Source organism: Cheilinus undulatus, linkage group 17 (assembly GCF_018320785.1).
Source record: "Cheilinus undulatus linkage group 17, ASM1832078v1, whole genome shotgun sequence".
Lineage (NCBI taxonomy): Eukaryota > Metazoa > Chordata > Actinopteri > Labriformes > Labridae > Cheilinus > Cheilinus undulatus.
The window spans coordinates 20,477,200-20,490,976 of record NC_054881.1 but is presented as its reverse complement, the minus strand read 5'-3'; the positions used below and the strand labels follow the sequence as shown (position 1 = coordinate 20,490,976).

General features: G+C 36.8%; 1 protein-coding gene across 4 annotated transcripts; it reads left to right on the top strand.

The window, feature by feature from the left end:
• Positions 1 to 459: 459 nt before the first annotated feature.
• anxa4 (annexin A4) lies at positions 460 to 13,687 on the top strand. Of its 4 annotated transcripts, none has more exons than XM_041811237.1 (14): positions 485 to 586; positions 1,708 to 1,785; positions 3,491 to 3,544; positions 4,680 to 4,767; positions 6,943 to 7,037; positions 7,882 to 7,995; positions 9,174 to 9,264; positions 10,282 to 10,361; positions 10,745 to 10,801; positions 10,876 to 10,969; positions 11,156 to 11,251; positions 12,850 to 12,908; positions 13,157 to 13,279; positions 13,446 to 13,687. In XM_041811237.1, the coding sequence occupies exons 3-14, from the start codon at positions 3,536 to 3,538 to the stop codon at positions 13,500 to 13,502; spliced, it is 963 nt and encodes a 320-aa protein (XP_041667171.1). In that variant the 5' UTR covers positions 485 to 586; positions 1,708 to 1,785; positions 3,491 to 3,535; the 3' UTR covers positions 13,503 to 13,687. The 4 variants fall into 4 exon arrangements, with proteins under 4 accessions (XP_041667172.1, XP_041667171.1, XP_041667175.1 ...); XM_041811239.1 differs by having other exon boundaries at positions 509 to 581; XM_041811238.1 differs by lacking the exon at positions 1,708 to 1,785 and having other exon boundaries at positions 460 to 586.
• Positions 13,688 to 13,777: the final 90 nt, after the last annotated feature.

The following is a 13,777-nucleotide window of genomic DNA, read 5'->3' as shown; positions in this document are numbered from 1 at the left end:
ATCAAATACAACACTCTAAATACTTTAATATCACAAATGAGACACCTTTAAGAGTAATTGCTCCATACAAAATATATCATTAAGACATGTTTAAATGCACCTGAATGTAGTAAAATACAAGTGACACATTCTTTTTTCTAAGGGAGGACCCCTTAATGACCTAATAAATTGTCCCACCCACCTTTTTACGTTCCGACGTCCATGAGAAATCCAAAGGTACCTGTGCAATAAAAACATACAATTATCTTAAATGTAGCACAGTTGGAAGCAGGGGGACGTCATTTACCCGACTTAAGTACTGTATAAAAGTTACTTTAAATGATAAGCACAATACATTTGCAAATATATTACATTTGATTAAGGCATAGAGAGGTTTCCCCATCATCTACCGACACTCCTTGAACGCAGCAGCTCGCGTGCTCGTTGCAGCGCGCACGCGAAGGGAGGACCCTGATGATAATTTTTGCATCACGGTGGGTGGGACGGGACGTCTGCGCTGCTGGTACTTATTAGCCGTATTTCCCCGGTCTTGTGACGTCTCGCCGTCTTGTCGAGATCCTCGCCGAGTAAAGTGTCTCCAGGTCAGGTAAGACGCTGTTTAGAGAGCGGTTAGACATTTTACCGAGATATTTTTACTGTTTTTAAAAAGCGGGACTCTGACAGTAACGGTTGGTACTGTGTCTGTCTGTCTTCAGGGTGTGCCCAGCAACTACATGCCAAGTGAACTGTTAAGTAGCTGGGTGCTCTGCTTCCTGAATCACTTTTAGATATTTTTCTTCTAACTTTTTTCCAGCTCTTTTAAAGTATTCTAACTACGTTTGTGCTGCGTTGTTGAATAGTTTCCACATGGACAGTATCTGCTGAAATGTAATTCTAGCATACAGTTTGTTCAACTTTTGTTTGCTTCGTTTAGAGGAGTACCCCTACTACTATTGCACAATTCAAATGTTTGCTGACGTTGTATTATTTTGATCCAATCACGTGCTGTCTAAAGAAAAAGTAAAAGCATGAGTATGCTCAGAAATGCATTTGATATGAACTAAAATTCATCCAGGATAGTTAACAGATGCATGCAAGACAATTCCACGGGAAAGACCTTTAACCTCAATAATACACAGTGTACATATTTACTAAAATTCAAATTCACTCTGTTGATACACCTGTGGTTCATACCTGGAGCTATGAGACTGTCATACAGTTTTCTCTTTTCTCTAGCAGCTGGGTCGTATTTGCTCTGGTCCAAACAGATGATATAAAGTTTGTGCAGGACTTTCCTGCCCTGTATTTACATCACAAACCACACAGGCATGGCTGTTGACCTACACACAAGCTCAGGGGCTACAGGTCCTACTTTTTAATCAGTTAATGTCTCCAATGTCAGAGTCCAACACAGCAGTCATGATTTTGGTCTGATCAGTTAATGAGACTCTTCTTTTACAGTCTAAATAGGAAGTCTTGTGAATTTATTAGGGATGCACAATATTGGATATTTCCCATTATCTAGTATGCTGACATTTCCGCACTCATTTTTGCCACTATCATATGCAAGGTTCTGCCCAAAGTTTCACAAACTTAATACTTCTCTTTTAAGGTTAAGCAACACATTGGCAGTGTTTTTCAAATAATTTGTAACTATTTCTTGTAAAAAGTTTCCTGTGACTTTTACCTAAATCTAATCAATATTTTCCATTATTTTCTTTACCATAGTGCATCTGAACGCTGTTTGCCAACCGCCAATAAACAACTAGAGAAGAAGAAAGCATTGCTGTCCAGTGACAAAACTAAGTAGGGCTGCAAAATTAATCACATCTTCATCATCATTTCTTATATTTGCAATAAACACATAGCAATTTGTACTAAAACATGTTGAATGTAGCCTTTCAAGTAGTTTTTTCTCACCCAGCATGGCTACAGTTTTATCACAGAAGTCTGTGTGCAACAGCTGTGCTTTAAACTCATTTTGGTGTCGTAAACTGAAGCTCAAGCTTTCAGTCACTAATGTTGTTTGATTTGTTTAGGGTTTAGGAGAACATGTTGCAAACATTTGAACTCTTAGCATGAAGACTAGGAGATGGAGACGAAAACTGAGATAGCCTATAAATGTGTTTATCACGTTTTGTGTCATCATTGCATCATTGAACAAGGAAATCACATTTTATTCCTTTATTGTGCAGGCTAAGAAACAAAGAAACTAACTTCAGTTAGTCTTAATTCAATAAACAATATTTTTTACAGGATACTGTATAGATCATTTCTCTAATTTAGATTAGCACCAAGCAATGCTAAATCTGTCAGCCTGTAAAATGCAATTTCCATTATGTGTTAGCTTCAAGCTAACAAATGCAGATATACATCCTGGTCCAAGTCTTAGAATCCTTAAATTTGGGTGCAGGTGTAGCTCAAAAGATAGAGCAGGCGCCAATAAGCAGAGGCTATAGTCCTCAATGTACTGGTCAGGGGCTCGATTCCTGGTCTCTCTGCATGTTTGGTGCATGTCTTCCCCCATTCTTTCTCTCCATATGTCCTATCCCTCTTCAGCTGTCCAATCAATTAAAGGCAAGATGGCCTGAAATAATCTTTAAAAAAATGCCTCAACTTTGCTTGTAAGTGACTTTAAAATAGTTAATTTCTCTGAGATGCACATCAGTGCACCAATCTGCCAATAAAAATAATGTACTTGTTCGTCTTTTTTTTGTGCTGATACCAATATCATTCTGATAATATTGTGCATCCCTAGCATTAATGAATATATGGGCTGAAATTCTTCTTCTAGTGGTGCACAATATTGGATTTCTGCCACTATCTAATATGCTAATATTTACAAATTCATTTTGACTGATATCAGTATCAGTGCTCATATGTAAATGTAGGATGGATCTAAAACGTCACACTTTAAAGTTTCAGGATGAACAAAAAGACTTGAGCTGATGTAGATCTGTTGGTCCAGCCTGAAACTCAAAAATTGTATTTGTACATACGGCCAATATTCATAGAGGATATATTGAATTTTGGTTGTAAATTTCAGCAGAAATTTTCAGAACTGCAGATAAAAAATCATGCTGATGATATAGTGTATCCCTAATTCTTGCACAATAAATAGTTTGGTTTTCTCCTGGACTTTGACACATATATGAAGACTTAGTCATGGGTAACATGATCCTTCCTGACAGGAAAACCCCTCTGCCTTTCCTCAGCGGAGTAATTACAGGTGTTCCCAAACAAACTTGAGCGTAATGAGATTAGCTCACGGGACACCGGCACAGGTGTGGGACACAAAAGGGCTCCCAACCCAGGATGTGTGACAGAAACCCTCTCTGAGATGATGAAATACATTAAATATAGATCAGAGGTTAATGAGCGTCACACTCAAAATAGAGAACACTTACTGTTTCGAAACCTGATCACCTGCAGTTCATTACATCTCTGTGTTAAAACAGCTAATTGTGTAATTTGCTGTGTACCTAACATTATGTTTCTTTCTCTTTTGCAGCTTTCTTTGTCTCCAGAAATCCACACTCTTCATCTCCACCTGACAATGGCAGCAGTAAGTCTGTGTAGCTGTTGCTTTACTATTTCACAGTGAAAAGACACAAGAGTTGTGTTTTAAAGGCCGTACGTTTAAGTGTCAACAAGAAATGTTCTTTTATTGAATGCTTAAAACAAACGTGTGTAGAAAAATCTAACAAAACTATTTTGATTTAAATCATATCAAATGACTGAAAAAGGTAGATTAAGTTACCAACTTTTATTATGACATGCATTGAAAAATATACAAATTCCTTGATTCAGTCCAGTGTTCATACTAATGTATTTTCCCACTCTTAGTATTTGCATAATTTACATAAATTTGCATGACCTGAAGGAACTCATCTGTTTACTTGTTCATGGTTTTTAAAGGTCTCTGCACCAAAGAGACATTTTCCTTTTTTATTAGTGTCATAATGATTAATTGTTAGGTTATATTTAGAATTCAGAGTTGCATTTTATATCTCTTGTCATGTTTTAAAACTAATCAGAGACACAAATTGTGGTATGAAATTTCTTTAAATGACATTAAATGATACCACCAACTATAGTCCCTTAAAGTTTTAACATTTCATGCATTTCAGCCTATTAATTAGTGCCAAAACCCTCTCATTGTGATTGTTTTGTACTAAAACCCAAATAAGAAAATATCTTTGCTTAAAGTCATGTATAAACGAATTTGCTATGAATATCTTCAACAGAGATGCTTTTTCTGTCCCTTGCTTTCTTCTTGAATTATAAAAAAGTAAGTTGGAGATTCTCTGATAGTGAAAATGAAGGCTGATATCGACGGTTAAAGGAACAGTTTAGCTGGTAGCGGATACTGTTGATAATTTTATCACTTCGCCCACATTTTCTCTCATGTTTCTCTCACGATAATACTTATAATGTGATATGTAAGGTCTTTATAATCATGATAAAAGATTTTGAGATCTAACCATCTTCGTACCCTATTTTTAAATCAATTTGTTTCAGTGAAAATAAGGAGAAAGTTCTGGTTCTGGTGTATGGGCAGCAACATGCATTCCTGTCATACTGCTAAAATGCCAATGAAAAAGTCCTGAAAATGAGTGGGAACTCTGATGGTGGCTGCTCTTTTGTGTAGAACATTATTGATTGTTATAGTCTTATTTATTTATGTATTTCTTTGATAGGTTGGAAACAGAGGAACAGTGACCGAGGCAGCCGGGTTTGACCCAGAGGCAGATGCCCAGCGACTCAGAGGAGCCATGAAAGGAGCTGGTGAGTGATCCTGAAACCGTCATTAGCTAAAGACATTCTGAGCTGTGTCATTAAGACTGGGCCTCTATGGGAAAAAATATAATTAATCTTTTCTAATGCCGTTCTCTTCCTCCTCTTTCTTGGAAAGTTGAGTTAAAATGATCTCAGACTCTCATTTTCCTCGTCAGTCTTTCTCCTGAGTGCATCCTTGTACTTTGCCTCACCACTATGCTTCATGTCTTCTTTTTATACTAAGGATAGTCATGAATTTGCTGAGCAGGCAGCAAGCTGTCATAAACTAATCTCATTATGGTTTGCACTGTTTTCAAACTATGTTGGCAGGTATTTACCTCTCTCAGAGAAGAGCATCCATGCACACACTCAGGAGCATGTAACAAACATGTCTTTCTCTCAGCACATTCGTGATGTAAAGCTTTAATGCTGTTAGCATTTGCTAGCATAATCATCTCCTCCTGACTCTAGTTTGAGCCCTGGTTTAAACAGATGGTTGCCATGCCAATACAAACAAACAGCTAGACCATCTCCAGGGCTGCAGTGGTGGCTAGTGTTTCTATGTTAGCTTGTTTCTTTATTGTGCTCTGCAAAATCCCCACTGATAGTTAAAACAGCTGGAAAAAAGGTTAAGGGAGACTAAGAGGCACAAAAATGATCCTCAAGCTCAGTTAGAAATGAGTAATGACTGAAAATGAGCGTCTTTCTTTTTAAATTTTTGAGAAATAATGCAATTTTATGGTAGTGACAGCAGTGTTATGTTTAAAAAAAATCTAATAGTTCAATGCATTTTTGTCTTAATTGTTTTTAAAATATATCAGAGGTTTTTTAATGGAACAGAAAATTTTGCAAAAAATGTGGCAGTATTATTCTTATTAGATCAAATTACCAGTACCATATACATGAGTACTAAATTTAAATGTAGCTATCTGTAACTATCTGAAATATATATTTCTGTTTCACAAGGTAATAGTTAAATATTGCTACATTTGCAGGACTAAACCTGTTTTATACTTTTTATGATTATGATTGCATGGATTGCACCATTTCTTTAGAATGGCCCACATCCAACTTTATTCAAATACCAAAACAAGGCTGTGTCACAAAATAAATAGTAAATGATGCATCATATGTCTTGAATATCCTTTTTGTCTGCAGGAACATTTTTTTAGCATAACTGCAAAAATAAAATGGCAAACAACCCAAGAGTATAGGGATGAGTATATATATTTTTTTTCTAATAACCGTGCAAGTCTTTACTTTTTGTACATTGTCGGTGCCTCAACGCCGCTGAATTGCTTTTGAGAGAAAAGAAGTGTGTTGAAATTCAGCCGAAGACTAAAAATGATTCACAGGAGTATCTTTTTAAGATGACAGTTGAATATGGGATAAGAAAAGGAAAGCAGTGTAACTTAAAGAAGAAATCACACAAATTCCATGCCTTGCCTTTCATTTTTGCTGGCAGGGAAATGAAATGAAGTATCGATAGCTGTGTTGTAATTTGATACTCATCCCTAATAAAGTATCTCCTGAATTACCAATTCAGTTCCCTCCTTCAGTTATATTCATCAATCTTTCTACTCTTGATGGAGAAATAGGCTCTGGATATGTACTTCATACTAATAAAAATCACCAATTATTACCACATTCAGTAAGCATTTATACTCAATTTTACCAGTAAACTGTTGGTTTCTTTCCAAAAGCTACCCAAGCTATGTTTCCTTTTTTCACGTCAGAAAAAAGTCCCACTGTCCTCATACGAATACTTCCTGTCGAGCAGTGTTGTAGCTTTTTACTTTTAGTTTACTTGCAGCCATATCAAACTACAAACGTAACCAAGCATAAACAAACAAGTCTCAATCATAAAATTTGAAAACTTTTTCTACCTTGACCAGTTTTGGGTTGAGGCTGTAGATCATTTTGGTTAGAATGGCGGCCATCATGAATGGACACTGATGATTGTTTACAGGTCTAAGTTTAGGAAAATTAAAAGTTATAGTGCAGGGAACCCAAAATGTAATGTCCTTTTATAAAGATGCTAGGAAGTATGAGGTTAAAAGAAAAGAGAAGCCTTTTGCCCATAAATGAACAGGAAGTTCTTCCCAAAGCATAGAAATGTGCTACCCTTACACAAAGATAATTTGTTTAAGATTAAAAGCTTCTTTATTGTTTTATTTCTTGCAGGCACTGATGAGGCAGCTGTCATCGAGGTCCTAGCTCACCGTACAATTGCCCAAAGGCAGCGCATCAAAGAGGCCTTCAAACAAGCTGTGGGGAAGGTGGGGGCTTCATAGGGCTGTCAAAGGCAGCAAACAATGTGTGATATGTGAATTGAGTTTTTTTTAAACATTAATCAGCATGCATACAGCAAAGGAAGGAAATGAATGACAGCTAGAGCAGAACCAGAGACGTTTAAAAAGCAAGAGTGGATGTTGTATTTTTTTTTTCCATTGTGCTATCTCTCATCATTTGTACTTTAGGTGGGGTTGTGCTGTGCTAACAAAGCACTGATAGTGTCCAAGTTAACCATTAATGAGTACCACCTGTAAACAAACACCAGGACAGCGAGGGCCCTGTTATCTGTAGGAAATAGGAATGTTCCCAAGTACAAAGAGCTATAATCCCACAGTCTGCCTCTTTGTTTCACGATGCTATGGATCAATATTATTAACTAAAAGGGAACTAATGGGGTGTTTATTGTATTGACATGATCAGATAATCATTAGAAATTTCCATTAATGGCTGAAAAAGTTATCTGAAAGTTTCCTCAGAGGGAGCAGCAGAAGAAGCAAAGTCTGTGTGGATCCTCACAGTAGAAAGAGTGAGTCATGCTCCACATGGCGACGCCCACATGTGGTCACAAGGGCAAGCTGTGTGGAACAGAAAACACAAAATTGTGTCCAGAAACCACACCCTCTAGCGGGGACCCGAGTCCTGTTGCAGGAATGTGTGAAGTCATGTGTCATGTCCACGCTGGCAGCTCAAAAACAGAGCATGAAGCAACACTTTCACTTATTTAAACATCAGAGATACTTGACTTTAATTACAGATGCCATTTTAATGACTTATTAAATACTGAGGATGATAGCGGGATGTTTTTAATCTGCCATCATTCTCCTGCAGGACCTGGCCGATGAGCTGTCTTCAGAGCTGAGTGGGAACTTCAGGAGCGTTGTTTTAGGTCTGCTGATGTTGGCGCCGGTTTACGATGCCTACGAGCTGAAAAATGCAATGAAGGTCAGAGTTTAGATCTCACTTGCTCTGTATTTAAGTGAAAAAAGACCCCAAACAACCATGAAATCATGCCACAGAAAATATGGTCTGCTTCTTTCTAATTTATTTATGTATTTATGTTCCATTGTTGATACTTTCTTGTGCAGCAGATCTAACTTCCCTGTTGACCACAGAAAATGAGGCAGTCTTATGTTAGTGATAGATGATGGCTATATAACTAGAGATCCTTATAACCCTCATCACTTTATTCTGTATAACAAAGTTGGCTGGACCTCTCTGGCACAGACGCGTTATAAACATCTGTATCTTTTTTATCCAAAAATCCCTTATTGGACATTCACTGTCTTACATAACATGTTGAAGTGGTCCACTGGACCTTACCAAACTCGCTCTACTGACTGTCTAATGCTTCAAGTCTCGCGGGTTTGCTCTGAATTAGGAAAATCCACTTTCAGCTTTTATGCTCCAAATATGTGGAATATTTTACAACACAGTCTGAAGACTCTTAACACTCATTTTTCTGACATAAGTTGTATTTTTATTTTGGTTTGCTTGAGTTGTTTTAACTGCACTTTTTTTAACTCAACATTGATTAAATTAGAGAAACCCTAATGATTTTTGAAGTTTAAATAAAGGTTGTATTTCATGATGATAATGGTGATGACTGCAGTGGGAACCTCATGTTTAAATGGAGCCCAAGGATTCTATCAAGCATTTTGTTCTCCTCTCTCTGCTTCTCACTGTTCCTTCTTTTTCCATAGTCCTATCTAGGGAAAAGGCACAAAAACCCAAAACAAATCATAAAAACAGGACTTACTAGGTGACTGAGGCTTACAAAAAATATACTAATTAGATATTATTAAAAGAAATCAGACATACACATTTGCTTAAATTCTAATTCTTATGGTCTAATTCCCAACAGTATCTTAAGTTTTTTTGTGACATTTGCAAGCAGCTACAGGATCATGCTGTAGTGAAATTGATTTGAAAATCACTGGCCTTTTAAAATGAAAACTTGCTTCTGACTGATTGCTAAAGACAGACTAGAGGAGAAGGAAAGAGTTTTTTATTTGTTGATTTTTCTCTTTATAGGAATTATTGACTATTAAAATATTTAGAATCCTGCCATGACTGATACTTTTGTCTTTAGTGTAGTTTTAACACTTGTCCGTTCATCACAGGGGGCTGGAACAGAGGAGGCTGCTCTCATCGATATTCTCGCTTCAAGGTCAAACGCTGAGATTAGAGCCATCACTGCTTTCTACAAGAAAGGTACATCAATGTTTTGTTTTGTTTTTTTGACATCTGCTTGCGGTTCGCCTCTGTGCCTATAGGTTGTGTATGATATGTGATATTGTGTATCAGTTACTCGCCCTGTGTTCTTTGTTTGGACGCTCATTGACCTTCCTCATTAGAAAACAAGAGGTGCTATAAAATATTTATAAAGCCTTTGCTGCTCTTTATGTAGCAGTTTATTGTCTATTTGTTGCTCTGTGCCAGCAACAACGCAGGTTGGAAAGTATTTCCAGTGTTTTCATTTAGCATTGGCTTACTGTGCATATTTACTGGGTTTTTAAACATGTTTTGTGTTCATGCTTTGTTACCAAAGCATGGACATTTGACCAGGGCATTTACAGGATCAGACCTCACACGTGTTAATCGTTTTATTAAATAATTTCATTTAATACATATTGTATCTCTGTATTGTGTACTCTTACTTCTTTTTCTACAGTGGTTTAATCAGCCTTTTACTAATGCTTAAATTTGATGTCTGGCAGTTCAAGGGCCTAAAAATGTATATTTCAACAGATAATCTACCAATTGCATCATTACTTGTAGCTTTTTCTGCCATTTGTTAAAGAAAGGATGTTTTTTCTCTCCATCTAATCATGTAATCTGACATGCAGTCATCTTTTGACATGAGTTTTTTTGCTTACTAAAACGTAAAATTAAGAATTTGCAAAACTTGGGGATCAATTGTCCTGTTAAAAACTATTAAAAGGTGCAAAAGTGTAGTAAAGGTGATTGGGGCTGATTTCACAGTTTAAAGCTGTAAATAATTTCTTGGAAGAAAATAAAAAACATTTAAACAATAAAATGTTAATAAGACCAAAATATTTATGTAATTATAGTTGATTTGAAAGCATCTGTTAATAAAAAAGCTGGCCTTTAAGTGGTTACTGTATTTATGTCACTTTGTATTGTTTTCTATGCATCAGTGCCCAAAACAGAAAAAATATGAATAAAATGCTGTACATTTTTATTATTTCTTTATGTTTTTCATGACAGAATATGGGAAGAGCTTGGAGGATGCTGTTTGTGGGGACACATCTGGCATGTTTCAGAGGGTTTTGGTGTCTTTACTCACGGTAAGGAATTAAAAACTCCTAACCTCCTCTAGCTTTAACAGAAGTGAAACTTTTGTGAAACTAACACAAATTTGATTCAATTTATTATTCATGAAAATGCAAAATAAGTAAAATAGAAAAAATGATGTCCCCCTCCAATTAAGGGAGAAATTGTCAGAGCAGAAGTGTTTTAAAATACTTGTAGACACCTGAGAGAAGTGTAAATTCTCACTGTAAACTCAAGATAGTGACTTCTTTCTTAGTCAAAGTTATTTTGGGAAAGAGGAAGGAAACAACACATCTTCCTTTTAAACACATTTTCATGTCTTGACTTTTTCTCTCCTAAGCATTGCACAATCCTCGACTCACTCTTATAATACGTGGCTCTGTCTTCTTCTATGCAGGCTGGACGAGATGAAAGTGACAAAGTGGACGAGGCTCAGGCTGTTCAAGATGCTAAGGCAAGACTTTAGCTCCATTAAAAATAATTACGTTTCAATTTAAGTCCGTCCTTACTGAATTTTTATGATCACAGGAAATCTACGAGGCGGGGGAGGCTCGATGGGGTACAGACGAGGTTAAATTCCTCACGGTGCTTTGTGTAAGGAACAGTAAACATCTGCTGAGAGGTATTCATACAGAATACTTGATCATTATCTTTCACATGACGAAACTTCCCTTTACTTACAATTGCCTTCACCTCATTAGACATGTGACAGTGCAGGGGATTTTACTGACCTTCTGTGACAGATTTTTGGATAACCCTGAAAATTTACACTGTATACAAATGTTTTAATATTTCTTTATTTTCTCAGTGTTTGAAGAGTATCAGAAGATTTCTGGAAAAGATATTGAAGAGAGCATTAAGAGGGAGATGTCCGGCGATCTTGAGGACGTCTTTCTGGCCATAGGTCTGTCTCTGCCATGATATATTCATTTATATATTTACAGTGTTGGGCAACATTACTTTTGAAAGTAACTTATGTTGAGATTACTGCCATTAAAAAGCACAGAAATTAGTTACATACTGAGAAAAGCAAGCAATCAAAGTACTTATGTGTTACCAAAAGTTAACACCCTTTTGCAGCTTGTCTCACACGATGATTTTGTCCAGAAGGTTTGTAGCTGACTGTAAGCCTGTATTTGACTGTGGTGACTCTACTGCCATTTTACAGCCCAGTTTACAGCCCTAGATCTGTTTATCTGTAGTCTAGCAATAGGAATGATGGATACAGTATAACATTTACAGCCCTGTAATATGATAACAATCTGTCAACAAACTAGACAGAGGAATATAGTACGAGATACAGCTGTTTCAATGAAACATAGATTTCATCAAGATGTTTTTCTTGTCTCTCCCTTTCAAAATAATTAGAAAGTTCCTTTGCTGACCTCTTGATAGATGAATTAGCTAGCTAAGAGCGTACCTTCCACCGTGACAGAGATATCTGCCCAGTATTCTGAGGGAAACAGAAACAGTGCAGATGCATTGGGGATTTTGATTTTACTGCAACATATGTGAAATTCTGCAGTTTTTCCAGAAATTGATTAATGGATGTAAACTACAGGCATGGCGCAGCTGAGGGAGGTACTACGATTTTAATTCTGGGAACAGAACTTGCATAATAACATCAGTAATCAATGCTAAAACCAGATCATCCTAGATAAATGACTGGTGATCAGGAGATGCCATCTGCACTGTGTTTTTACATTTTCTCTGCAACAACACATTTCACTCTGTCTATTAATTAAATTTTTTTTTTCTTATTGACTGTGTTAACTTGTGATGCTCTTAGATGCTGATCCAGCAACACAATATTCCATCAGTTCTATATTTTTTGAAAAACTACCACAATATAAACAGTCATGGATGCACACAGCTAAAACCACATGTTTACACATTCACTGACTAAACCAAAATCATCTTGTTTTCTTTATTTTTCAGGTTTTAACATTGACTTTTAAATCTGAATTTATCTGTCACCAGCTAGTTTGACAAACATCTCTGTGCAGTGACAAAGACACATCATAAAAATGTGGAGAATTGTGGATTCTGTTTATCAGTTTGTCTGCTAAACAGACAACTTTCACACGTTATTGTCTCTGCAGCTGTGTTGACTGTCCCACCTCCTCCTTTTTCGCACTGCCTCTACCACACTGGTTTCCAAAGGTGTACTTTGAGGCGTGGGAATTTGTACATGCATCCATTATCACTGCAGCCATACAACAGCTAAATGTCCTTTAGCACATGTTAGAGAGGTTATTTTGCACGGATATGAATGTGGTGTGCCTTGGGCAAATGAAGTTTGAAAACCATTGCTTTACCGGATGTGTATACTCAAACAATACAGGAGGCATGGCAGCCATCATGTGTCCATGTATGCATAGCTAAAAGCAGTATATCCCTGGCTTTAAAGAGAGCAGAGACTTCAAAAACAGTGAGTTTCTTTCATTGAATTAATTGCAATAATCTTGAACCTAATGCAATAAAACTTGTTTTGTTTTACAGTGAAATGCATCAGGAACAAGCCAGCGTTCTTTGCAGAGAGATTATACAAATCAATGAAGGTAAACTTTTCATGCTTCATGTTTTAATATTTAAGGCTATATTTGATAAAAGTATCATGAGATACAGTATCTGCAGTTAAATTCTTCTTAGTTAAAATGATCATTTAAGACGTCAACAGAAACTCTTTCTATCTTGAATGAACATCAAGTCTACAGTTTGTGCTATAATAGACGTGTTTTATACTGAGTAAAGTAAAAACAAGCAAGGACGGACTAGTGCAGACATCACTTTTTCTCTCCTCTGTCAGGGGCTGGGCACTACAGATACCATCCTCGTTAGAATAATGGTTGCCCGAGCGGAGATCGACATGTTGGATATCAAAGCTCAGTTCCTGAAGATGTACGGCAAGACTCTGCACTCCTTTATCAAGGTGAGTCTGAAAACACCAAGGATGGGAAAGACTGCAGCAGTCAGCAAAAGCTTTGAAATACATCAGCTGAAATAAGTTATGTAATACCTTACAGCTATACCTTAAAGTATTCTTTAGACCACCAGACCTTTTGAAGTCTCACTGATCTTTTTTCTCTGCTGCTCAGGGAGACACGTCTGGTGACTACCGCAAAATCCTGCTGGAGCTGTGTGGAGGCGAGTAGAGAGACATCACAGCAGCTCTGTCTTTACTGCAGCGACCACATTACCAGATTGATTTTCTGTCAACTAATTCCTGTTTTTTTCCTGTTCTGTTTCTATGGCCTTCATATTTCACTGACCAACAACGGTGCCTTATTTTACTGTTTGTACTGTAATACAAATTAAACCAAAGAGCAGTGACATTTTACACTTGTCTGTGTTTGTGTTATTGATCCTTTGTTAAGGATTAATGGTATTATTTAGAGAGAGTGGACTGTATCTCCCTAACAACTCTGAG